General features: G+C 41.4%; 3 protein-coding genes across 4 annotated transcripts; 1 reads left to right on the top strand and 2 right to left on the bottom strand.

The window, feature by feature from the left end:
• Positions 1 to 5,980: 5,980 nt before the first annotated feature.
• LOC105182462 (protein zer-1 homolog) lies at positions 5,981 to 12,348 on the bottom strand. The gene is made up of 9 exons (XM_011139887.3): positions 11,236 to 12,348; positions 10,016 to 10,298; positions 9,619 to 9,916; positions 9,294 to 9,499; positions 9,023 to 9,194; positions 8,399 to 8,722; positions 8,180 to 8,329; positions 7,824 to 8,076; positions 5,981 to 7,737 (listed from the first exon to the last, which is right to left on the bottom strand). Exons 1-9 carry the CDS (start codon positions 11,696 to 11,698, stop codon positions 7,538 to 7,540), a joined length of 2,349 nt encoding a protein of 782 aa, XP_011138189.1. The 5' UTR covers positions 11,699 to 12,348; the 3' UTR covers positions 5,981 to 7,537.
• A 1,302-nt stretch (positions 12,349 to 13,650) lies between these two features.
• LOC105182463 (nuclear speckle splicing regulatory protein 1) lies at positions 13,651 to 15,229 on the top strand. Its single transcript, XM_011139888.3, is given in 4 exon segments — positions 13,651 to 13,754; positions 13,832 to 14,089; positions 14,091 to 14,482; positions 14,485 to 15,229. Coding segments are annotated over 4 exon segments (1,107 nt in total). The 5' UTR covers positions 13,651 to 13,737; the 3' UTR covers positions 14,925 to 15,229.
• Positions 15,230 to 16,478: 1,249 nt separating this feature from the next.
• LOC105182461 (serine/threonine-protein phosphatase Pgam5, mitochondrial) lies at positions 16,479 to 18,256 on the bottom strand. Of its 2 annotated transcripts, none has more exons than XM_011139886.3 (5): positions 17,961 to 18,256; positions 17,640 to 17,818; positions 17,183 to 17,397; positions 16,806 to 16,927; positions 16,479 to 16,676 (listed from the first exon to the last, which is right to left on the bottom strand). In XM_011139886.3, the coding sequence occupies exons 1-5, from the start codon at positions 18,125 to 18,127 to the stop codon at positions 16,526 to 16,528; spliced, it is 834 nt and encodes a 277-aa protein (XP_011138188.1). In that variant the 5' UTR covers positions 18,128 to 18,256; the 3' UTR covers positions 16,479 to 16,525. The 2 variants fall into 2 exon arrangements, with proteins under 2 accessions (XP_011138188.1, XP_011138187.1); XM_011139885.3 differs by having other exon boundaries at positions 16,806 to 16,936; positions 17,961 to 18,255.
• Between the last annotated feature and the right edge of the window lie 9,148 nt (positions 18,257 to 27,404).

Raw genomic sequence — 27,404 nt, 5'->3', positions numbered from 1 at the left:
CGTCACTCGACTCGTCTTCGTTCGTTCCGAGCTATCGTCATTCGTCGAACGTGGACACACGAGACACGCAGCCAGACGCACGTGCGCACTCGGACACGTTTGGTTTACCTACGTACGAAACGCCAGCGGAGGTGGCGGAAGAGGAGGAGGAGGAGGAGGAAGCGGAGGAGGCGGCGGCGGCACATGAAACGATTGACGAGCGTGACGTGCGCGTCGACGTGACGACGCGCCGCCGAGAGTGTGAGACGCGTGGGAGGCGCGGTGGCCGAAAGTGCAGATATATATATGTATATGTATGTGTATATGTGTAACATGTAGTGTAGCGTCGCGTAACGCTAATCGGGTGGCTATTACGTAATGCACGATGCAGCGTAACGTACACTGTGTCGTGGAAAGCTGGCATTGGCCGCATTCAGCAGACTCAACAGTTGGACAACATTACTAGACTTATCACTGAATCTCGCTCCTGATTTCTGGGATTTCTGGTAAATATTTCTGGGTTTATGAAGAATCTAAAAGAATGCTCCAATCACAGACAATAATCACTAAGCGCTCTCTGATCACTTTGTTCTACTGAACGCGGCCAATGACGGCAGGTTGCGCGCGCGAGATTTTGACCACTTCGAGGTCTCGTTGGGTCCTGATGTCGCTTATCCGCTCTTTGTGAGCCGCGTGGTCTCAACTGGAACATTGACGTAATCGTGTGTATCGGTAACGACCACGTTGTGGGCGAGCTGCTTGTTGATACCGTAAAATCTGGAAAAGGAAGCCCCGCCGATGTGGCCGTTCTCCAGGCGGCAACACGCTACATTAAACGAAGCCATTTTATTGACCACAAATCATCCGAAATGTCGCCTAAGATCATTGAAGTCTACGAAGTGGCTTTGTGTAATAACGCGTGTCCTTGCTGGAGAACGCGACCCATGTCTTTCCGGAGGCAGGCTGTCGGGAAGCCAGACCGCTCGCTCGATGATCAATGATCCATGCTGATGACCGATGGATCTAGCCGAAGGATCAATGATGTGTTAAGCACGACGAAACACGAGTGGTGTTATACGGCTTGTTTCTCGCAGACCATCGGATGTCCGACGACTGCTGGACGCTGATGTGAAAAGTGGAAAGATTGTTGCGGTTCCAGCGGAGTTACTTCGAATATCCTCGTCTGAATTGAAGTTGGGCCAGGTGTCCAACCGTCGCGGAAATCGGGGGGGGGGAAGGGAGCTCCGAGAAACAAGGAGCGACGTCTGAGGAGGTTTCCTCAGCTGCGGAAGACTCACCCTGTAACTTTTAACGACGGTGTCGTTATCAGTGCGTTATCATTGCGCGCGACTTTTCGCTGTTGTGATACCAGCGCAACGATAACGACACCGTCGTTAAAAGTTACAGATAGGGTTTACTGATTTCATTCGTGTTCAACTGTTCTTCCCGACTGATCCAAGGGAGTCCACTTACGTCGCTGTATATCGTGCGGCAGTTTTACGATAATATATTTATGTCGGGTGCATTATATCGATGAGTAAAAAGCTAGTTTGGAGAATCGATTGGAGGAAACTCGATGTCGAGGTAGACAGGACTTAGAGCGGTATATATACATATATATATATATATATATATATACATAGCCGGGTCTAATATTTAAAGTCTTCTCTCAGGAGGACTATGGACTGCGCCACGAAGCGTCTGAAGCCAGCGCGATTTTGATCACAGGTTATGTAGAATAATAACCCTCCTCGTATCAAAGAGAAAGAAAAGAAAGCTCGTACTTGCTGTCTAATAAAATATTGAGAATCGAGTACAACGAGCACACGGGTGCATCACCGCCATGTACTATTTTCGATGATAGATCCCTCTCTCCTAGCTGAACCAGGTTGCCTCTAGAGCGAAACAAGCGCTCAACTCGAAAACGAAGGGAGAAGGTCCAAGCACCCCACTGCGGTATTGGTTCAGCTGCGAGGAACTGGCCTCATCACTAGAGTTTCCAATCCCAGGACCCCGGCCAAATTTTTGGTCCCGAAAGTATTCGGGATTCAACATCACAAATCCCGGGATTTCGGGATTTCAAAATTTAATGCTTAGTGTCTATATGATACTTACGTTTTGCAAAAATTTTACTTTAATAATTATTACTGATGTTTTAGAGCATTTGCTAGAGAAGTGTGTATTTATATTTTAAATTTAATTCCATGTATTATTTTTATTTGTTTTAAATATTAAGGGAGTTTTCTATTTTAAATTTCGCGGATAAACTGGCGCAACACAGACTCGAATCCGGGATCCTCGATCAGATATTCTTTAACAAAATTTATGTTTTATTATTTTTTAAGTCACCTTTTCAGATGTGAAAAAGAAGAAATAATTATTTTTATTTTTATTACAAAAACTTTAATTTTTAATTGTAACGGTTTTTGCGCAATCATTAATGTAAGTTGCTTTCATTTTTACTGAAATTTTATTTTTTGTTTGTCATAATGTTCATAAAAGTCTATGAACGTTCTATAAATAAAATAATTTTATTATTTGTAAATATTCCTTGTTTCTTTCTTTACATATATATATAATCCCGGGATCCCGGGATGGAATCCAAAATATTCCCGAAATCCCGGGATCCTAAATTGTATCCGAGATTGGAAACTCTACTTATCACCCGTCGACTACTAATAACTCGACGGCGCACGTGGCGCGCGACTTTCCGGCCACTCTGTAGAGACGGGAGAGAAACACAGTAGTGTGACACACGCGGTTTCGCGCGCGCGCGTGCGATTCAATAAGTGGTGGCAGCAAAGGGGATCATTGACATCGGCGCCGGTGCCGATGCGATGCGGTGCGGTGCGGTGCGGTGCGGTGCGGTGCGGTGCGGTGCGGCGCGGTGTCGGTGCCGCGTGGTTGCGAGAAGGTTGTACTACGTTGTGTTTACGGTTTAATTCGAGATATACTCGAAATGTCATATGTGTACACGTTCCTCTCTCTCTCTCTCTCTCTCTCTCTCACACATACACGCGGGCACAAGTGCAGCGGGAGGAGTCAGAGGACGAGCCGGGAGCGAGTGGAAGGGTACAAAGATCGACGTGCCGTCGCAGTCGGAGTCGGAGAATGAGTCACCGCTGTTACGTACGACTAACCTCACCCCTATCCTCCCGTCGTCCCCCTCTGCTGCCCCGCCGCGGCCGACCGACGGTATCGTTCGCGTTTCTATCAACTGGGTCACCACTGCCTCCTTCCTCCCCACCCCCTCCACCGCCTCCCGCCGCGCCCCGACCGGCGCTGCTGCTCTCGCCGCTCCCACCCGCTGCTCTCGCCCTCTCTCGCTCTGATTTATGGATATTCCACGCGAGCGTTATCTCCGTCTCAAACTCGCTACATTTCCTCAGATCGCCGACTTTTCAAACTTTTGTACGCGTGTCTGTGCGTGCCCGAAAAGATGAGAGGCGCATATACGACGCATGTCGAGGAGACGGGATGCGTCGTCTGCTTTATTTTGACGTCCGTCTGGGTATCTTGAGAGAAGAGAGAGAGAGAGAGGGACACAACGGTTTCGTCTTGTCACATTGTGTCGTTAATTCTCCGTGACTCGCCGAGTAGCAGAGCCGACTTTTTCTCTCTCCTTCTTTCCCTCGGCCTTCCGCAGCAACAGAGAGAGAGAGAGAGAGAGAGAGAGAGAGAGGGAGAGAGAGAGAGAGAGAGAGCGAGCGTCTGGCTTGACGATCCTGTGAACTCGAGCTCGAGCGTGCCGAGCAGCGAAAAACCGAGGGCTCCGAGGCCTCGACGACGGCAATTCCGCCGAAGCCGTCGAGAGAATTTCGACCGTTAGTAACTCTGACTTTTTCACCAATTCTCCTCGCTCAGACATTCCGGAGCTCGACAGAGTCCGTAGAGCATCATAGTAGTAGCCGAGGCAGAGTCCTTCGGGCGAATTCGAGCATGCAAAGCTCCGAGAAAGCGTCTGTCTCGCCGAGGAGCTTTTTTTCGGAAAAGGACGTCCATCCGTAACGTAGTATAGTATACCTAACCTGATCTAAGCCTAAGCAAGGAGCCCAACAGCGCGGCCTCGAAACGACGAAAGGACGGGCCCCTATCCTGTCCTGTATACTTTGTGTCAGCTCGGAATCCGAGGAAAAATGCACTACCTGGGGTGCATCTCCGGAACGGGCCGCGAGAGGTCGGTCTCGTCCGTATTTCTTCGTGCTTCGCGCTCGCTCACGTCCTACGCTCGCTCTACGCGGCGAGAACGCACGAACCAGGTCGTGCCGCTGAATCTGATGACGTAAGAGAATAAAAGCAGCACAAAGGCTGCTCTCGCTGGTTCATTAGCGCAGACTGTACGGCATCCCCCAGTCGGTGTTGGCCGCAATCTTCGTTCCTTTGCTCCGCCGTGCTCACGCCTGGGATCATCGTCATCGTGTCACTTAGGCCGCTTCTGCAAATTCAGGATTCGTCGCCGGCCGCTCGTCAAATCGGCCAGCCGCGATCGTTGAATTATTCACGACTCCAGCTCCTCGCGTCTTGTCCTTGCCGGCGACATCCTCGGGGAGGACGATCGACTCCTCCAATTCCGCGCGATCGTAAAGCGCTTTACGATTGCAAGTGGAGTTCGCTGGAGGCCCGAGGCTGGCGAAATGTTTTTGCATTCGCTGCCGAACGGGTTGCCGATTAAGATTTTCACGAAACTGAAACTCCCGAAGGAGAGAGAGAGAGAGAGAAAAAAAAAGAAGTTCCGCCTTTGTTCTCTCATCGTTGCTTTTCGCCTGTTATATTTTGCAAACACATTTGAATGGCAAATGATTACATTTGAATAATTTGTTTTTCTTTTTTTTTTGGTTTTCGAATGCCACGAGGCGCTTAGAGGTCTATTTTGGAAGATGTTTCGCCTCCTCCCCTCTGAAGTCACCGGGCGGAATTACACGTTTTAATAATATATGTCGCGACGCGCGAAGCTGCACCTGCCTTTTACCTGTGCCTGCGCAGCTGCTGCTTAGGTAAGCTTTGCAGAAGACATTTCTCGTCCCTGCGCCAGCACGCAGTGGCTTTTTCTTTTTTTTTTACGACGGGATAAGCTTGAAGTTATATCTGCGCGCTCGGCGGTCTGCTATTCGAAAGTCTCTCGATTTTTATGCGTCGCAGTGCGAGCGGAAATATACTCGGGAATTACTCCGCTTCGAATGTATATCTCCGCGCTGATCTGAGAACGCGCGTTCGAGCGTACTCGAAATGCAGGCACGTACGCACGCTGGTACGTGGTGGTAGTGATAGCCATGCATGTGCATCTTTGCATATTGTTCGAAAAGTCCGCGCGAGCTTTCTCGCAAGCTCGAGCGGCCAAGCTCCGCGGCCGATGGCGCGACGGAGTGTGGCTCGAGCCATCCGCGGAGTCACTCGCTGGAATCTCTCGAGGAGAGCTCGAGGAGAGCGAAGGTAGTCGCGAGTCGGCTATTCAAGGACTCAAACTTCCGTGACCGAAACGGCTGACGAGTTTGCGCGAGGAACGCGAGACGAGTGGCCGCGTTAGCGAACACGGACACGGGCTTGCATTTCTGACCCCTTCCCTATCTCGGACGGAGGATAGAGGAGGCTGCGGGAGCAGCGGCGGCGTGAGGAGCAAAAGAGGGGGCAAAAAACACCTGTTACGGACTTCCGCAAACACGAGGTGTTCTGTTTATTTTCGTACGACGACATTAGAATCACAATGCCTGTTCATTGTCACGTCAAGCGAAGCGTCCCGCTCTGCCTTACCGGTCGCCGTCCGCTCGCGTGAGATGGCGCCACCTGCCGAACTCGACCACGATTCTGCCTATATATATATATATCGGCTTCATTTCCCAACCTTTTTGTTTCTTCGAGAGAAACGCGCGTGGCTCGGGAATGCCCCTTCGACCTTGCTTCGTTCCTTCTTCGCATCCTGGTAATGCAGAAATATGCGATATTCAGCGTGTACGGAGAAGAAGGCTCAAAGGCCGAGAGACGAGGAGATATTAATACACTACACTGTCATCGTTATTTTTATTACTTAGTATTTCTATCATATATTATCGAGGGATAGATTGTCTCTTTAATGAAAAGCTGAAAGGGAAGAAATTGTCTTACGCATCTTACGAAACGAGCCCCCTCCCTCCCCCCGTACGATCGTTGCGGCAGCTACGAGTGTGCTCTTCGAGAGCAGGGTGGATGTGTAAAGAAGAAACGAAACACGCATGTGTTGTTTGCGGCAATCTTAGACGATATATTACACATATCGAAGAAACCGGGTGTGCATCGCGGGCGCATTGCGCGCTCACACCGGGTCGCGTACACCGGGCGTCATCATATATGCCTTAAAATTATTACTATTACTCGCACACTAGGCGTCGCACTATGCCGTAACCATTGTTCACCACGGTTCTCCTTACGCTCTCGACCTTCAGCCGCGGACGCTCGATTGAAAATCACACACGCGCAAGCTGGACTCTAACTCTATAATGTTAAGGCACACACGACGCCTGGCGCACGTTACACCGAACACTGATAACGGTCGCTATTTGATTAATCATCTCCGTCTCGAGTTGGCCAACCTATCAAAAGGACAGATCTAGAAATCTGTTATACGTATTTAGAGTTTAGCGCAATTCGTGGTAGCTAGCACGTGTGTGTGTGGTTCTGTGTGTCAATTTCTCCAAACGACTTTAATGGCATTATAACGGTAGTATACAAAACATTTAAACCTAACGTACCTCACCGCTCGCTCTTACTTCTATTTACACGCGGTCCTTCTATCTCGATGTCTCACCTTCGTGTTCGTGTTGAAAAAGTCCCGCGTAACGAGAACGAATCGTGTACCATTTATCGGAAAGGGGATTAAAGGCGAGAAGAGAAAACCGGGGCAAACATTCATATACATTGTGAGAGAGTTAACCCTTAGATTGCGACCCTTAGTCTCGGAGAAGCGAGACTGCAGTGAAATATTCAACCGCCGCTGTTCGCGCAGCTAGTCGCCACGACGTCTCACTTCCTCAAGCATGGAAGCTGCGATTTTCCGACTCGTCTATTCGCACTCTAAGGGTTAATTACACGTGGCTAAAGACAAACAAGCGTGCGATCGTTTTTTAGCTGCACGCGCGCGCGCGCGCGCACACAATCAAACGGTTTGACTTTTACCGTGGTACAAGCGGGCTATGTACACCGACCGGACGAAAGGCTCTTGGCTCAATTGACTATTATTAATTATCCACAATAAGATATTTTCGATAAATATATATATATATACGCCGATAATCGAATAATCGACTGAAAATATTCAACGCATATACCGTACACGCACGTACGCACACATGCGTTCTTCCTAACTATACTATTGAGCGTCCATCCTCGTGATCTCTACCTTTTGCGCCGGACAAACTGTTGTACAGTTGATTCAACGTATTTATTTTCCTTTTCTGAATCTGAATCGTCTATGCCTCCTCGTCCGCTAATGTGGTACTGGTTACGATCTGGTTTTGATGGGTCCTAGGGAGACGACATAGTTGGGGACGCGTGGACGACGAAATACCCAAGACCCGCTGCTGTCGCTTTAGCCGTCTAGACTATATTCCGCGTCCAAAGACGAATGGGAAACGTTGACATCGTCTGAATGGCAATCGTAATGACAGCAATTTTCAATCACATAGTTGGCGAGTTCTTTTATACGTTCGTACGGCCTGGGATCCAATATCACTGTGTGCAGTTTCTCCATTCCACCTTCTTTCACCACCAACGCGCAATACTTGTTGGCTGAAAGCAAATTGGATCGAGTGTGATGAAATGGGAGGAAGCTAAAACAATGTTTGCGTGTACGTATGTGTACGTCGTATACTTACGATATACGTTGGTGAGATTAGCGAGAGCCCAAGCTGCCCAATGTTGACACTGGGGAGTGTGGTACACGTCCAACAAACGCAATAGAGGTAGGAATGAGCGGTAATTGATATTACGTTCTGCGGACGGGTCCCAACTTTCGATAGCGTATACCATGTACTTGAGAACCTCGCTGCGAGTCGGCTTCACTATTGTCCAAGCGTCGGCACCGTCAGACGCCATGTGTGCCAGTATACCAGCGGCGTTGTACGGAACCTACACGAAGCAGAAAGATATGCTTCGTCAGTATCCCATACGATAAGGCTGAAGAAGAAAACTGAGGCTTTGGGGCTTTAGTTAAGAAGAAATGAATACGAACCTCGATCCCGTCGCTGTTGCAACGTAGTAGGTTGGCAAACACGGTTACGTATTGCTCCTGCATAAGATGGATCCGGAGGTATTCGACCTCCGCCACGTTGCCGAGTAAACCCATCATGTTTCTTAACAATTCTTCTTTGTGTGGGTATTGCTGCGCGAGAGAATATTTTTAGTTAGACAGTGCACGAAGTTCGTGAGGAAGGCTACAAAAGGTACATACCTCTACGCACATGAGAAAGAGCGCCATGCCTTTCTCGTCCAAGAATCGCTGACAATTTACGGACGTTTCATCGGTCATGTTCCACATGGTCGACCATGCGACTTCCAATACATCGTCAAATATACCGGCCTGCACCCTATACTCGACCAATTCTAACATGGTCTTAACACAACCCAGCTTGCCCAATAGTCTTTTCTCTCTGCCTTCCACTTGACAGGCCAGAGAATTCAACAGATATATGCCGATTCTCTGAACGAAGCTCTCCGGTTCCGAATGCTTGGCTGAATGTAGCAGCACCTTGACGAGCGCTTCGTAATTCGACATCTAAAAGAAGTGTAAGATAATTATTTCATTAACAGGAGAAACAGTCGGTCTTATCGTCGGTTTTCTTTCTTTTTATTAATACGTTACGGCAAATGTTCCGGCAGATAACCGGTGATTTGAACGCGACTCTTTCTACGTGTGAACGTGCAATTTAATTGCAGGCAATAATATGTAATCAGTTTAATCGATCTAGTCGACGAGCGTTGCGAGTCACTCGTAGTATCGAATATTTCGTCGCGTGGCAATTTAAAAAAAAAAAAAACAAGAGAGAACCTAAAACACTCAAAGAGTAACACGAACCACATCTTGTGGTATGCGGAATTGACACAATGCCAAACAACCATTCCGCATCATAGTCTCCTCGTCTCGGTGCGCGCTCATACCAGCCAGAAGAGTACCGATAATCTGTCTTTTCATTCGTGCGACTAGTTCAACCCTCTCTTTCATTTTCACTATGTAAAATAACGTAGCGCTGCAACATCGAAAGACACGTGAAAAATTGTACAACGATTCTCGTAGCTGTGTCCATCTTGACGTTGTAGAACGATTTGCAAGTAACAGACCACAATACCTTCCCGATATTTGTATGTGCTTCTGAGCCGGATGCTTCTCCATCGCTTCCAAAACGGTACTCAATGCCTGATCCATTCTACGACAATTCTCGTACCTAAATACATGATACAGATCGCTCAGCACTTTTTGCAACAACTCCTGCTTATTGTCCATGCATACGTGAGCTGCAATTAATATCTGATCTTCGTTCGCATCACCCGCTACCTAAATTACGCAGTGTACACAATGAACATTAACAAGATTCAAAGATGACACACGCGTATGCACATTGGTATGTGGAACGGTCAGAGAGCTGGTAATTGATGCACGCGGGGAAAACTCACCACTTTCGCTGGTATGTCATGCCTTCTGCAAGCGCCGTAAGCGGTGCCATAGAGACCTAAGAATTGTAAGGGCTTGTGTATTCTAGACGCGAGCCCCGGTATGTCAGAAAGCTGACTGAGATTGGAGTCCTCGACATTCGTATCGCTGGGACGCTCGGCTACGCCTCTTCCCGCGAGATTGGTGCCGCCGATGTCTAAGGAGACCAGCTGCGGCAGACCATTTACCAAGTCGGACAAAGTTTTATTGGGATTGTCAAATTGTCCGTGCTTTGAAGTTGACTGCGAGATATCCAAGTGCCTGTATAGATCCAAGCGTATTACATTTTACATAACTGTACACGTAACACTAAAAATCATTTGTTTTGAATATCGCAGATGACTCAACATCGCGACGTACCTTAAACTCTTCAGCTGACAAATATTTTTGACAAAGGATTTTGAGCTGGTATTGACTTTGACATTGTACAAAGTTAAAGACACTAGGTTTGGTACCAGGTGATAAAATTCAAAAGTATCAATGTTAGAACTGTTTGATAAATCCAGATGCGTCAGGTTGCTTAGTCTCCCTAGAAGCAAGACATATTCCGGCAGAGGTATTCCCACATATCCTAGCGCCAAGCGCTTCAAGTTGGGAGTTTTAAAGACATATCCACGTTTGTAATAATCGATGGGTGAATCGGCTAGAACGAAACAGAATGCATAGTTTCACCCTCTTGTTAGATATTATTTCCTAATCCTGAAGTAGATTTGTACTTCAATTATGAGTGTGATCAGTTTTTCATGGCTGTTTTCGTGCAAATATTCACAAATCCTATGTGATTATAGAGGAAGTAATACTTAATGGAAAATCCTTTTACAATTTTCTTAGCTGAGTTATTAATAGCTATACTGAGAGATGCATGAGATTTATCAAACTAGCCAAGGATGACTAGCCTGAAAAGAAACTCACATCTGGATGCAAGTCTAGAATGAATAGTTGCAATTTATAATTAATAAAGACAACCATTGAATTAGCTTTGTTATGAGGCATGAGGGAATCCGTGAGGGATAGATGTCCTTTGTCATGGAGAAAATGATTATTAAAGACTATTTGACAGGCAGGAGTGTCTGTGTTAAAGTCTGTTCGTATTGAAAAATCCTGCAGTGGTCGCTGCTGATAAAGTTTTATGATAGCAGGCAAATGAGAATTGTCACTGAGAGCTCTTAACAAAGGAGATAGCTCTCTTGATGGTGAGAGGATAACTTTCGATTTAAGACTCGCCGGGCAAATGTCTATTCTGTGCAAGCATAAGCGAGAATAATATGCTTATTCTACAGAATAATCAAATGATTCACATGATTACAAAAGATACAGAACTTGGGATTTTTGGTTTCAAAAGTCCAAGAATCTGGAAAAAGTGAAGCTGAATAGACCGACAAGAGTGTTTGTAGCCAGTACCAGCTTTGATTTAATTCCTTGGTTAGCGAGTTACTAATAAAAAGGTGCGATGAAAGACAATCAATGTGTTGTTATGCCTTTTTGTACACTCATTTTTTTGTTTACCCACTATTGCCAAGCTGCCAAGTTACTGCTGCCAACAGCTTGTTGTAATTACAGATATTAGCGAGAACTCTTACCAGCATTCAAACTCGATGGTATCACCATTGAAGTGCCGTGAAACGCTAAGCTATGTAGATTCTCCGAATTGGCATTAATATGCTCGATCGAAAGTTCCGTTAGGTTACTACAATCTGTGAGTTCTAATTCGTAGAGCTTGTGACTGGCAAGCGTGTGGACCGAGTTGTTAGTCAAGCTGCAATTGGAGATTTTAACGTGTTTTAATCGGGTCGCCGTCAGGTTCTTGAAAATCGAGAAGAAACAATCGACGTCCTCGGTCGCCTCGCTGTGCTGCGCATATTCGATAATCTTGTCGCATATCTCGCTCGGGAAAGTCAGGCCTTTCCTCAGTATCCGGTGGCCACGTTTCCCCTTGACCGAGATTATATCGAGATTCTCGCAGATCAGGCTGAAGCAGAGATCGGTGAGCCGCTCCGGGCCTACATATTGATCCTTGTGAAACAAATCATCCAGATCCGCCATTCTCTTCGACGTGTTTATCGGATCACAGTCGAATTACGCATGAGAAAATGCGCGCTACGCTGCCCACTAGAATTACGCAATTCGCAGTGCGTCGTGTGAACACCTCGAGGAACACCGATCCGATATGTCAAACGGGCAGCATCAGCTGGGGACGCACGACATGGCGTGCGTCAGAAATTCGCCTATCGCGCACCAACTTCCACCAACGGCATTTAACCAACGACTTTTTAATCCGCACTCCGTCCGCGCTCCGCGTTAATACTGTCGACGGGCGTCCCGCAGCACTCGCGACCTCATCGTCGAAGCGCCTGACGCAGCAGGTGCATGCGTGCGACGCGTGTCGAAATAACTCGATTATTTTTTTTCGAACTACGCTTTTCCGAAGTACCCAACTACAGCTGTTACCGTTGTCACTCTGTCGTCATTACTACCACCACCATCGCCGTGGCCATCGCCACCACTACTACCACCACACCATCGCCGTCAGTTCCACCACTGCTAGCCGCGTGGTCGCTCGTCACCGCTGTCAACCGTCGACGGTCACTGTCACCGTTGCGTCTCGCTACTCTGCTGTGCTTCTTCTTCTTCCTCTTTCCACTTCTACTTCTTTTTTTACGCTTCACGCTGCGCGGATTGTCACCGTGCTATCTCGAGCAATTCAGCTATCGATTGTAGCGCGTGAGAAGTTGTTTGACGACTCGAACATTTTTGCCCGATGCATTTAGGAACACAACAAATTGCAAGATTGTGAGCCACTCGCGCGCGCCTGCGCAGTAATCAGTGGCTTTGTTCACGCGACGTGCTTGTATTTATGGCGTTGGATCCAGACTCGGGCTGTTGAACGACGTGAAAGTTACCGGGAATTACTGCAGACGTTAGTAATTTTGTAGTAATTCTCAGTAACTTTTCGAGGAACAATTCTATCGTATCATCATATATACAGGGTTTAAAATCAAAAATCGCCCGAGGAACTGTATAATTATAATGCATGCACGATACGTAATATATACAACAGGTAACACTGTTGCGAAATATATATAGTCATGAAATAGTCGATCGATATAACATTGAACATTATGCACATGGCGGTGTGACGTCACGAGAGCGGTTTTTTCCGAAAAACAGGGTATCACGTTGATTATCCTTTAGCCTTAGAAATTCTTTTCTGAAATATCTTTTCTGGGTTCGTGATTAGCAAATTAATGGACATTATTTCCTGTGTACTTTTCAGCCTCTATATTTCCCGCAATAGTCAAGGGAATCTTAGGAGGGGTGAAAAGAAGAGCGAACGCACGGACATGACATTTTATAAATAATTTAAAAGGCGCTGAGCGACAATGACACCGTTTCGCGGGCGATTGCGAAGTAAATGAGCCCGCGGCGGAAATTGATTAGGAAATATCGCAGTAACCAATCAGCGTCTCACATGCCGCATGTTTCGTAAATATTCGTCCCAGATGTTGGATGCGACCGATCTCGTAGTAATAAACATTTAAATGATATTTTTGTATCATTGGTAATTTATATCGTCGTGGCAATCGAAATAAGGATGGTACATATATACCTGTGTAATCTTCAGCGTAGCTAAAACAATTGGCACAATGGCCGTGTTCAGTAGAACAAAGTGAGCAGAGAGCGCTCAGTGATTATTGTCTGTGATTGGAGCATTCTTTTAGATTCTTCATAGACCCAGAAGTATTTACCAATCAGGAGCGAGATTCAGTGGAAAATGTAATAATGTCCAACTGTTGAGTCTGCTGAATACAGCCAATCACAGCTCTTGAATTACCGCTGGGCCTCTCGGGGCCCCTTTTGCCAGTACGAAAATTTACCTAGTCTTTAGCACCGACAAGATAATATAAATAATTGCCGTATTTGATTTCTGTTTGGGCTCTGGTACGCGAAATCCCGTAAGAACAGTATAGTATCTCGTCGGTGGTTTTACCTTGTCGGTTATGCGTGTTCTTTGAGACTTCTTTTTGGTTAGATTTCATTCTGATACACACAGATTTTATTACAAGAATAATAATCTTGGCACAATGGCTAGCAACAAACAGTAAGTAACTAAAATATTAAAAGTTATGTCATATTAAATCTATATAATTACATCATATTGATGTTTCAAATGTTCAGGTATGGTCTAATTTTGCCGAAGAAACAACAGAAAACAACACCAAAACTCAGTAATGTTTTTGGAGATGATAATGCTTCTGATGAGGACGACGGCAGCGATTGGGTTAGGAAGGCTCTTAGAGCAGAAGGTGAAAAAAACAAGATGAAGAAACAAACAAAACTCAATATACAGAAAGCACTGGATGAAGATCCAACAATTTATCAGTATGATGAAGTATACGATGCTATGGAACATACTAAAAGCAAAGTGGATTATATAGAAACCCAGGTACATTGAGAATCTCTTGAAAACAGCTGAACGAAGGAAAAAGGAGCAAGAACATAGAATAGAGAGAATGGTACAGAAAGAACGGGAAGCAGAAGGTGAGATGTATGCAGATAAGGAAAGTTTCGTCACATCTGCCTATAGAGCAAAGCTGGAAGAGAATTTAGACAAAATGAGCAGATTAGAAGCTATTGGTGATGTGACAAAGCAGCAAGATATGTCAGGATTTTACCGTCACTTATATGAACAGACTGTCAACTATCAGGATCAGAGCAATAATGATGAAACTTGTAAAAAAAAGGAGAAGGATATTGAATCTAGGGATCAAAAAATTTTAGCAAATAATAAAGATGAAGCAAGAGAAAATATAACAAATGAGGCAACAAATACAATCTAAAAGCATCCTCTGCAAGACATAAAAAGCCAAGGCAATATAGACAAAGGGCAATAGAGACATATGATTCTGATCTAGAAAGTGAAGCAAATAAAGAGGAGCAAGATCAACCTGTCACTCCACCAATGAACAAAGATACCGATAAATTAGAAATACAAGAACCAGAGAAAAAGAAACATAAACTTGGTAGGAATGATCTGGAAACAAATAAATGTACTACAGAACCAAAGAATAAAAACTCAGATGTGACAAATGATAAAATACCCCAGGAGAGTAAGAAAATTATTTCAGAGAATGAAAAAGTTGTAAGTGAAAGAAAAGTTGCTGATAAGGAGAATAGATCTATCTGGGAGAAAAGAACAGTCGGCTCAGTATTTGAAGCAGCATTACAAAGATATTATGCAAGGAAGGCAACTAGGCTGGCTGCGGTATAGTATTAAGTATAATTTATAAATATTTTATCATCAAAATCATATAATATACTGTTTTAATATTATTGAAATTATAGTTGATGAATACCATCTCTGAAAGTCTCTTAGATGATCAAACTGAAGTGAAATTATTCCAGTATCATATTTAAACAAATGTAATAATATTGACTGATTTGTTAATTCATGATACTTATATAAATTCTAGACTATTACTGTTCCATTTCCTTAATCTGCTGCAATTGTAAAGTTATATAAGATGGTTCTGTAATTTTCTACCGTTAAAAATGTACAATAAAATAATGAATTAAAATTATTTTATAATATTAGGAAAATATCAGATGTATTTAAAATGAATGTATATTGTACATGTATTCGGTGTTCAATGAACAGTTATATAATTTAAGTAAGTATTACACAACTGTAAAAAATATATAACTAGATAAATGATATTTTATTCTCTACTTAATTTTCATCTTCCATTTTTTCAACATTTCTATTCAAATTGAAACGGATCTTTAAAAGAACCACATGATAATTTAAATTACTCATTTGCATGCATTTACGGCACATTCACACACACGTATGTATGTACATTGATAACATCGTGAGTTATTTAAATATTAAAAATATAGCAGATATAAAATTTTCTCGTTTTAGAAATAAAAATAGATAAAATATAAAGGTGAACAAAATAACAGGATTAATTAAGAATCTTTAATAACATTTTGGAACAATATTTATGCGCATATTGCAATTTCATTCATATAAAAATTGAACAGAAAGAGCAAGTTTCTTTCTTTTAATAAAAAGATGTATTTTTAATATTCTAACTCAAACAATGCTTAATAACATCTTATGCAGGTTTTTATAGCTTATGGCAAGTTTGTCTTTAAAATAGTGATTTAAAGCACTTTCATTCATTACAATATGATCAAAATGTTCATTTTGTAAAACATATTCCATCAGCATTAATGTTACTTAAGGTATATGTATGTGTAGGGATATGAATCATGTGTGTATCATGTACACATATACATAGTATCAGGATTTTTTGATCAAACGTTTTGTTAGAGTATGTTTTACGACTATAAACAAGAAAAGTTATATAAACAGTTGTTTTTAAGCTTCATTAAAAAGAATTAAAAATATGGGATACAAAAAGTAAGATGATATAAATGAAATAATAGATTTGTTGTTAGAATGACACAAGATAATTATTTTTCTGTTACATTTTTGTTACATTTTAATAAAATTTCAAGAAATTTTTTACAATTTTCTTATAAATTTTCCTATAAATTTTTATTTATAAGAACGTGTACTAACGAAATTTCCTATCAAGTACCGTGTATATAATTCACTTGTTTATGTCCCAGTTTTTTTCAATTGGTATCATATTGCATCAAATTCAAGAAAAATGAAAACAAAAGTTTCCATCAGAACTCGAAGAGCAAAAGTTATACTGTAGGTAAAATGTTTAAAACCATGATGAAGACTTATCAGTATTTTTACAACATTTTTAGGTTTGTGTGTTAGTTGTTTCTTATCTTTACGTAAATATAAAATGATGTGTGTACTTTCCATGTACATGGTTTCATCTTGCATCTTTAGCTAGATGTTAGATTTTGTGGTATCATATGTCCTGTATCTCCTAAACAAAAGATTGTTACTCTCCCATTAGGAAAAATGCAGAGCCAAGTGATGCTTGCATGTTTCAAACATATTCGTAACCATGCTTCTGGTGGAAATTGTAGTGCTCTTAAAGAGAATACTTAGTTTTAATATATATATATATATATATATATATACATTATACACAGTGAAGAATTGTATACATGCAGAGAAATAAGGGTAAATTTAAATATAATCAGAAAAATGAGTCCTTACCGACAAACAAAGTATCTAATAACATTTGCGTGGCATACAAGAATAGTATAAGAATCATTTTCTTGACTAGGATCTGCGCGGTGAAAATATTTCCTAAATGCTGCTTCTATTCTGGGTCCATCCTGAAAAAACTGAAATAATGGATTATGTTATCAGGATATGTACTCAGGATTAGTTTAAAATTTTTTAATAATTCCAATAACATTATGTTTTACTATTACATTATATATTATGTTTTCAGGATATATATATTTTTTTCAGGAAGGCTTTCTATTTTAGAACAAAATGTTTCAAAAAGATTTTTGGTTTCATAGGAAACATAACATTATGGAAAAGATTTTTGGTCTTTTATCTTTCAAGATAGAGATTTTACTTACATGTTTTTCAGATCTCCAATGACCAATAGGTGGTTCTGGAGGTATAGGTGCACCTTCAATTAACATACTATCATCTTCAATTGGGACATTTACAAGGCTTTTTTCTATAATTGTGGAAGTTTCTAGAGCTCGTGTCATTGTAGACCTCACTATTAGTGAATAAGGCAAATTTAACTCTGCTAGTCTCTTTCCTGTTGCATCAGCTTGTTTTTTGCCTTTACAGTAACAGAGAGTGGATATATTCTTAAAAGCAGTATAAATCTGGTATATATTTATGTTATAATACATATCTTGCAAGAAAAATAGAGATATATCTTGGAATATAATTATCAAAGAAAATCATATATCCATCACAAAAGTAACAGTGAAAATATCTACTTGTATTTATCGATATAATTGTTGATTCTACAAAAATATAAACTGTGCAAAATTGTACCAAATTGTATGTCATACTTACCAAGATCAGTTAGCATTCGCTCAATGTCTGTCTTTCCATCTGTATGATACTGGCCATGGCGAATCAAAAGTATATGTCGTACAGCTTTTGCTCTTTTTGCTTCAAATTTCTCATTGTATTTATTTTCATCGTTTTCATCATTTATTTTCATCGGTTTGACTAAACTTTTTGGATCCCTCCTATAAGCATAATGCAACATAGCCTTTTTTATCAACATAAGTATAATAGTATTATCAAATATTATTTTAAAGATGAAATAAGTACAATAGAAAATGTTACATCCCTTAATGATAATTGACGGGAACATTTAATAAAAACTACCTGTCCCAATTATGATCCCACTTCACAGAGGGTGTAAAATTTGTAGTCCACGAATTGTGTACTAGCAGTGAATCCTTATTGCCGTATACATTGTAATAAAATAATACTGCACCACCTAATGCACCCAGTCCTACAGCTAACTTCTGATATCGCGAAATGACTGACATTTTATAAAAAAAAAAAAATTACGGCGACTAATAGTCAATCCGCATGAATATCGCCTTTTTTAAAACAAATTTATTTCAATCCTACAACCGATAAGACTGTAGGAGCGGGGCCTCGAAATTCTTATGCGGATCAGTGGTGAGCGGAGGCGAGAACTATCGATACTTTACCCCATTGATAGTTATCGATAGTTTACAATGCGACTATCGATAATTATCAGTAGTTTTCGATAGTTCTGCGATTTTTAAAAAAGGTTAATAAGAAAAAGGACTTTAAAGAAGATTAATAAGAAAAAGTACGCATTTATTTAACCTCGTTTTTTTATTAATTTGTTATAACTTACTAGATTTCAGTTAATACTAAAAAAATACAATAGAAGGTAAAATATCAAGAACTATAAAAATATTTTAATTGAGTAATTAACCCGTATTAGGTTTTATTAGCTCGTTAAAATATCAGGTTTAATAATCCCATAAACTTCTATTGGCTCGTTAAAATAACAGGTCTAATGAATACTCTTATCAGAGAGAAGAATGAGAGCGGCCACCGGCCGTATTTCGGGGGATACGGCTAGGCGCATTTTAGATACGCCATCTGACCAAAATGCGCCTAAACTACGTCCGCTAGGCCCACTTTCACGGTGATAAAAGTAAAATGTGCCTAGGTTCGTGTCCGTACTACTTCCATGCAATGGATAGTAGATTAGAAAAAGACAGACGACAGACAATCTTTCCGTCTTTGTCTCACTACTGAGCAGCGCGCGGCAGTAAATACGAGGCGAGGTAGCGGCGATCTTATCGCTAAGCGAACATCTCTCCGCTTTTCTTTCATCTTTCACGCTCCAGAGACATCAAAAGACGCGGTAGCGTCTCGTGTCAAGGGAACGTGCGAAGCGAGGAATTATTTTTCACGCACGCGAGGTAGCACATTAGAGACTAGACGAGCGTCGACATATTATCTGTTTCTTTCCCGCTCGTCTAGCTTATTGACTGCGTGAGCCGCGAGATTTTTCTCGCTACTCCTATACCTCGCTCTTTCTCTCTCTCTCTCTCGCTCGTTCTTTCTCTCTCTCGCGCACTTGCTCGCTCTTCCTCTCTTCTCGTGTTCTTACGGCTTGGTTAAATATATTAATTCCATGACAATATATATATATAAATAAATGACACATATATAATGTATATGTATATAAAGAATATTTAGTATTAATGCACAAATAAAGAAGAGAGAATTATAATGAGAGACAAAAAGTTAATAGAAATCCATTCTTAGCCAATATATACATCTTTTAAAAATGATTTGTTATTAAAGTATATGACAGAATAATTTATTTATGCTAATAAATTTAAATTAAAAATTAAATGAAATGTTATTTGTTTTGTAAAAGATATTCCATTGTTACATTTTTCTTTTCGTAGCAAAAATAAATTTAGTCTAGTAAAAGAAGAAATTAGTTTTATTATCATATTTCAATTACGACTTTATTATTTAATTTTACGAATAGATAACATGCATATTGTTGCTCAACGGAAACCGCGAGAAAATGGTGATCTCCGTCAAAAAATAAATGCAAACTTTTTAATAATATAATAATCTTTTTACGTAAGTGTTTGTTTTTATAGTATAACCTGTTGAATTTTATTAATTATTAATTCAGCATGTTATAGTATAAAAAATATATTTTAATATAAAAATTAATGTATTGTTAATATTAATAATAAAATAATATTAATTGTTTGCATTTGCAAGAAATATGGATAGAACAGGATAGGTTGCAATGATACATAGGAAGAAAAAAGATAGATGGATAAATAGATAGATAGATAGATATAGAGATAGATATAGATGGATAAATAGATAGACAGATAGATGGATAGATAGATAAATAGATAGATGGATAGATAGATATAGAGAAATAGATAGATAGATAGTTAGATAGTATAGAAAAAAAGATAAATAGAAATATAATTATCATTATTATTATTGTAAATTATATTTACAATAGATTAAATTTATTTTTGCTACGAAAAGAAAAATGTAACAATGGAATATCTTTTACAAAACAAATAACATTTCATTTAATTTTTAATTTAAATTTATTAGCATAAATAAATTATTCTGTCATATACTTTAATAACAAATCATTTTTAAAAGATGTATATATTGGCTAAGAGTGGATTTCTATTAACTTTTCGTCTCTCATTATAATTCTCTCTTCTTTATTTGTGCATTAATACTAAATATTCTTTATATACATATACACTATATATGTGTCATTTATTTATATATATATATTGTCATGGAATTAATATATTTAACCAAGCCGTAAAAACACGAGAAGAGAGGAAGAGCGAGCAAGTGCGCGAGAGAGAAAAAGAACGAGCGAGAGAGAGAGAGAAAGAGCGAGGTATAGGAGTAGCGAGAAAAATCTCGCGGCTCACGCAGTCAATAAGCTAGACGAGCGGGAAAGAAACAGATAATATGTCGACGCTCGTCTAGTCTCCCATGTGCTACCTCGCGTGCGTGAAAAATAATTCCTCGCTTCGCACGTTCCCTTGACACGAGACGCTACCGCGTCTTTTGATGTCTCTGGAGCGTGAAAGATGAAAGAAAAGCGGAGAGATGTTCGCTTAGCGATAAGATCGCCGCTACCTCGCCTCGTGTTTACTGCCGCGCGCTGCTCAGTAGTGAGACAAAGACGGAACGATTGTCTGTCGTCTGTCTTTTTCTAATCTACTATCCATTGCATGGAAGTAGTACGGACACGAACCTAGGCGCATTTTACTTTTATCACCGTGAAAGTGCGCCTAGCGGACGTAGTTTAGGCGCATTTTGGTCAGATGGCGTATCTAAAATGCGCCTAGCCGTATCCCCCGAAATACGGCCGGTGGCTGCTCTCATTCTTCTCTCTGATGCCAGACTATGCCCGGTGGTCTAAAAAGAGCGGGGGAGAGGGGGGGAGGAGCAGAAAAAATAAAAGTACGTATTAAATGTTAAATCTTCGAATATATATTGCCGTATCAAAGTCTCTTCTATAATAAACAATTTGACATGTATGGAGACGCATGATGTATCGTTGTCCGCGTCCCGTTCACTTCGTCTTGTTTTTTAATTCAGCATCCCGTCCGCTCCGGATATTCGCTCGTGGCACTGACAGTGGCCGTCGGTGAGCATTCGATCCGCTCGGAGGAGCACGTGTTATTCACGTAATTAACGTGACGAGACTCCGATTATAAATATCCCGCGAGTAGACGAAATATTTGAACTTTTTAAAAAGCATCAAAGAAAATCACGTTAATGTTGTCATGGGTAAAATCTCACCCCGGTATATATTTTCTTATTTTCGAAATAAAAAAAGCCAAACGAATGCAATTAAATGTTATTTATCATCATTGAATATTAAATGAAAAGTAGAAGAGTTATTGTCCGCAGCGGATAATCTCCCTGTATAAAATGTCGAACTGAAACATATTAAAAATATTATTATACATATTGACATTTTGAATACGTCTGAATTCTGCTTTCTGATCCGAAGAAAGGGAAAATAAAAAGTATTAGTTCCCATTAAATTTCACCGCGCTAAATGCGAGATGGCAGTAGTGAATGCTTCGCATTAACAAGGATTCAATTCGTTTCAAATATGCCTTGTATTCAATCGCAATCGATAATTTTTAAATGCGAACTTTCGTATTGAAAAATATTCACTTCTCCTAATCGTTTTCGGATTCAGAGGCATACAAGATTTTCACGTTCTATTCCCCGTCGCATTAAAAAGTATTCACTCGCGATCCAATCTGAGAGCAGAATTCACGACAAAATCTCGTGAATGCGAAACAATACTTTTAAATACGACATTTTATACAGGACTAATATTTAATAAGAGCGCGACTAAATTCGCATAGGATGAAATTCCATTCTTTAACGCTACCATGACCTTTAATTATTCTCTGAAAACGGCGTCACAACAACTTACACTCTGTACAATTAGTTGCTAACACATTTTCTAATCGTATACATTCCTCTTTAATTAACATAAAGCTAACAAATGTCCGATGCTTCGACAGAGTAATTTTCTTTATTTTCAGTAATCAATAAATAGAGTGCATCAATGTCGCGTACAGTTGAAAGGCCTCCTCCCATTCCCCTCGTCGTTCCGAAACCTTCGAGAAAACAAGAGACGCTCAAAGGCAAGTCTTTCTTGCTTCAACCGCCGCCGAGGCCCGCAATGTTTACATCGCGCCGATTGTGTTGATCAGCTCGCGAGCGACGACACTTTTTGCCCTTCGTATTATAATACTCGCGCACCTCATGTATTCGACCTCATTCCATCAGCAGCAGCCGTGCGCGACGCTCTCGTCACTTCCGTCTCGTGTAATTAAAAGAAATATATCTCGTCGGTCCTCGAGATACTCAATCGGCATCGCGTCGGCATCTCATTCATTAACTGCACGGTTGAATCGCGAGTATCAGCATTAGAAGCGTGAGCGAGTGAAATCCGGAGGACTTCAGCAGTCGAGAAGCAGAACGCCGGCAGCGATACGTCACGTTTCCAGGTATGTGGAATCATTTATTACGCGGGAGGTCTCCGATAACGAGAGCGTACGTTTGACGAATTTTCCGGGAATAAGAAGTCGGAATTTCGCGCTCGGCATTCACAATCCGTCATCATCCGACTAGTAATCATCACTTTATGAATTTGCAATTACTCTCGTCAATCTCTGTCTGTCTGTCTATTTATTGCGTTGTTGTATACAAAAGATATTGATCCAGACAGAGACGGATAACGGTCCATGGACGTGGATCTCGAATTCATCATGTTCTCAATCAAACATTCTGAATCATTCCCAATTCCTGTGTGAGAATATTGGTCTTGTGTAGAATATTCAACGTCATATCGCTTCTTAGACTGCGACCTTTTTTGTTTTCGGTCAGCGCTTCTTTCAAGTTTGTTTACTCTTGTTACGGGATCTGAATTTAAATGTCCATCCGTAAAAGAATATTTTCGAGAGCACACAACTGTTGTCTCCGCTTCTTATTGTCATTTTCTTTCGTCAGCTCCTTCAAGAGCTCCTATCTAGACATTCAATGTCAATAAAGAAAAAAAATCGTAGCGAATATTCTCCACTCATCCCGACCAACCATTTTTTCTCTACCGCAGCTTACCAACCAAGAACGCTAAATTTTTGTTCCAGACGTTGCAGGAAGCAAGTCCGGCGGACGCGGATGCCGCACCGGAGGATCCGGTTCGGGCAGAGCAGGGTCGGCCGGAAGGTAAAGTTTACAAGTTTCCTACACATCTGTGTTCAACTCTTTACGATCTTTGCCTTTGTAACTTGTTCCTCATCAGCTCTCTTGAAAGCTTCAAGTCCCATTTAAATTTTCAATGTTGGAACAAAAATATAAAGATAAAAATTCCGTATCAAAATATATCCGTATTTTCGATTGGTCCCGATCAAAGATATTCTCTCTCTACCGCAGGTTATCAACCGGGAAAATTATTTTTCTGTTTCAGTTGTTGCGGAAAGCAACAGCAATCCGGTGGACGCAGATGCAGCACCGGAGGATCCGGTTCGGGCGAAGCAGAGTCGGCTTGAAGGTAAGTTTACAAGTTTACTATAGTCCTCTGTTTGACTTGGCGATCTAGAGTTGGGATATAATTTCCGGCTCGACTTGAATTACGATCGCAGAGGGTAAACTACTCTTTTACTCGCCCGCACTCGTTGGTCAAATCTGATAAGCAAATATGAATTTTTTGTTACAGAGTTGAAGCGGAACGTGGCCGGCTCTGACTGCAAGTCGTTTCGGTGAGTCAAAATGAAAAGAGAAACAATATTCTGCATGACGGATGTGGGACTACAAAATATCGTTCGAGTCAATGCGAATTGCAAATAGATACTTGCATGTGTGTATTTGTGACGTTGAATAAAATACATTGCTCGAAACAATCAGGGGATTACTTGATCGATAGCCTGCATTACATGCAAGATTTAAAATACTGAATGATTCTCTTTTGATGTTCAGTCATCTGAATAAGAGAATATTCATATGTACAAACGCGACACCGACATCAGCTGCTTTATTTTTATTTTTCAAGCGGGCCGCAGAATTACTTAACGATTTAATTATTTGACAATATACAATTGTCCGTATAAAATATATTCATAAATAAATGCCGATATCGTTAGCTACTTTTTTTTTATTTGCAAAACAGGCTGTAGAATTATTTGGCAATATTGTCCATTCATCACAATCCCTATTGTCTCGAGTAGCGTATAATGCGCGTAGAAATTGCGCCAGCGCACGCCGAGCTTGAGGTATCCTCGCTCGCGTGCCTTTGAATATCGCGACCGCGGTTGTCAATATACACGTTTTTACTCGCGTTGCTAACAAAGAAAACTTAAATTCTCATTTCGCCAAAGTATCGCGAACGTAAACTTCGTCGTGACAGAGCTATAATGCGTGAAAACTTTGCCCCGCTCCTCTCTCTTTGCGCTCCCTAAGGGGGACCGATTTCTGATTGTCTAATCTTTCCTCGCGTGCATTCGCATCGCGAATATTTCACTCGTAAATATCGATAATCCCACATTTTCGCGACTTTTCAGACGCAATCGCGAAAAGCACCGTAAAAATCCGTTGGACGAGTAAATAAATTTTCACACTTCTTACTCCTCGCCGATCAAGTTTATAGAGTCCGTTTCGCAGCGCGCAAAAAGTTTCCACCGATGGCGAGTAAAACGTTCGTTAATTGATGTAAATATCGTCGTTCTAATACCGCGTATCGACCGCGTCGCGGAAGTGTGATGAAAGTGTAGCGATCACCGTGGGACGAGCTGCAAGATGGATGTTGCGCGACATGGAGAGCGGCAGCGGACATGGGCGGACATTGGTGGATCTGGTTGGATGCAACAGGACATCATCAATATCATCATTGGTGAGTGTCTGACTCAAAACTCGCAGAAAGAACTTTTACTATTACTTTATTATTACTTTTATTATTACATTGTGCATGCCGCAAATTTGCATTGACTCTTGTAACGAAAAATATATTCCATGAATTATTGTCCTATATTATTGCCATATATTGTTGCCACATATTGTTGCCATATATTGTTGCCATGTATTCTCGCCACATATTATGCCAACTTGAAATCGCGCGAGCAATCAAGAAAACTGAATTTATCGGTAATCGCAAAGGCGCGGCAGACATCACAAATGGATGTTAGCAGCCGGTCTCAGGGTTGACCGATAACAATACTGTTGCTGCAATTTAACTTTAAACAACAGCGGCCTCAGATCGCAAGAAACTTTTTATCGCGGACTAACCTTCCGAACGGAATGTTCCCGAGAAGCGCTCTAGAGATAAATGGAAGCTATAAGCGAATCTCATCGATAGCATATTTAACCTTCGATATCTCCTAAAGGTCTCAAGATACAGGAACGCTCTTTTGCAATATAGTCCTATACCAACCCTAATCTTTCCATAAATTTCCACTTTCAATTCCCAGTAGAAGCGGATATATTAAAGGTACAAGTTGGAAAATTTTAACCTTCGATATCTCCAAAACGGCTAGAGATACAAGCCTGTTTCTTGCACCAAAACGTAGTCCTCTAAAAACACTACATTTCACCATTAATTACGACTGTCAACTCTCAGTAGAAGCGGAGATATCAAAGGAAAAGTTGGAAAATTTTAATCTTCGATATCTCCTAAACGGTTAGAGATACAGGCCTGGTTCTGGCACCAAATTAAAGTGCTCTCAAAACCCTACATTTTGCCGTAAGTGGCGACTCTCTACTCCCAGTAGAAGCGGAGATATCAAAGGAGAAAGCTTGGAAAACTTTAACCTTCGATATCTCCTAAACGGTTAGAGATACAGGCCTGGTCTGGCACCAAATTAAAGTGCTCTCAAAACCCTACATTTTGCCGTAAGTGGCGATTCTCTACTCCCAGTAGAAGCGGAGATATCAAAGGAGAAAGCTTGGAAAACTTTAACCTTCGATATCTCCTAAACGGTTAGAGATACAGGCCTGGTTCTGGCACCAAATTAAAGTGCTCTCAAAACCCTACATTTTGCCGTAAGTGGCGACTCTCTACTCCCAGTGGAATCGGAGATATCAAAGGAGAAAGCTTGGAAAACTTTAACCTTCGATATCTCCTAAACGGTTAGAGATACAGGCCTGGTTCTGGCACCAAATTAAAGTGCTCTCAAAACCCTACATTTTGCCGTAAGTCGCGACTCTCTACTCCCAGTAGAAGCGGAGATATCAAAGGAGTAAGCTTGGAAAACTTTAACCTTCGATATCTCCTAAACGGTTAGAGATACAGGCCTGGTTCTGGCACCAAATTAATGTGCTCTCAAAACCCTACATTTTGCCGTAAGTCGCGACTCTCTACTCCCGGTAGTAGCAGAGATATCAAAGGAGAAAACTTGGAAAACTTTAACCTTCGATATCTCCTAAACGGTTAGAGATACAGGCCTGGTTCTGGCACCAAATTAAAGTCCTCTCAAAACCCTACATTTTGCCGTAAGTGGCGACTCTCTACTCCCAGTAGAAGCGGAGATATCAAAGGAGAAAGCTTGGAAAACTTTAACCTTCGATATCTCCTAAACGGTTAGAGATACAGGCCTGGTTCTGGCACCAAATTAATGTGCTCTCAAAACCCTACATTTTGCCGTAAGTGGCGACTCTCTACTCCCAGTGGAATCGGAGATATCAAAGGAGAAAGCTTGGAAAATTTTAACCTTCGATATCTCCTAAACGGTTAGAGATACAGGCCTGGTTCTGGCACCAAATTAAAGTGCTCTCAAAACCCTACATTTTGCCGTAAGTGGCGATTCTCTACTCCCAGTAGAAGCGGAGATATCAAAGGAGAAAGGTTGGAAAACTTTAACCTTCGATATCTCCTAAACGGTTAGAGATACAGGCTTCGGACAGGTACCAAATTAAAGACCTTTCAAAACCCTACATTTTGGACTACATGGACGACCCTCTACTCCCAATAGAAGCGGAGATATCGACGGATAAAGGCTGGATATCGACGGAGAAAGGTTGGAAAACTTTAAACTTCGATATCTCCTAAACGGTTAGAGATACAGGCTTCGGACTGGTACCAAATTAAAGCCCTTTCAAAACCCTACATTTTGGACTACACGGACGACTCTCTACTCCCAGTGGAAGCGGAGATATCGACGGAGAAAGGTTGAAAATCTTTAACCTTCGATATCTCCTAAACGGTTAGAGATACAGGCTTCGGACAGGTACCAAATTAAAGCCCTTTCA

The sequence above is a fragment of the Harpegnathos saltator genome, unplaced genomic scaffold (assembly GCF_003227715.2).
Source record: "Harpegnathos saltator strain DR-91 unplaced genomic scaffold, Hsal_v8.6 scaffold38, whole genome shotgun sequence".
NCBI classification, from domain to species: domain Eukaryota; kingdom Metazoa; phylum Arthropoda; class Insecta; order Hymenoptera; family Formicidae; genus Harpegnathos; species Harpegnathos saltator.
The sequence above is the reverse complement of the archived record's forward strand: the minus strand, read 5'-3'. Positions and strand labels throughout refer to the sequence as shown.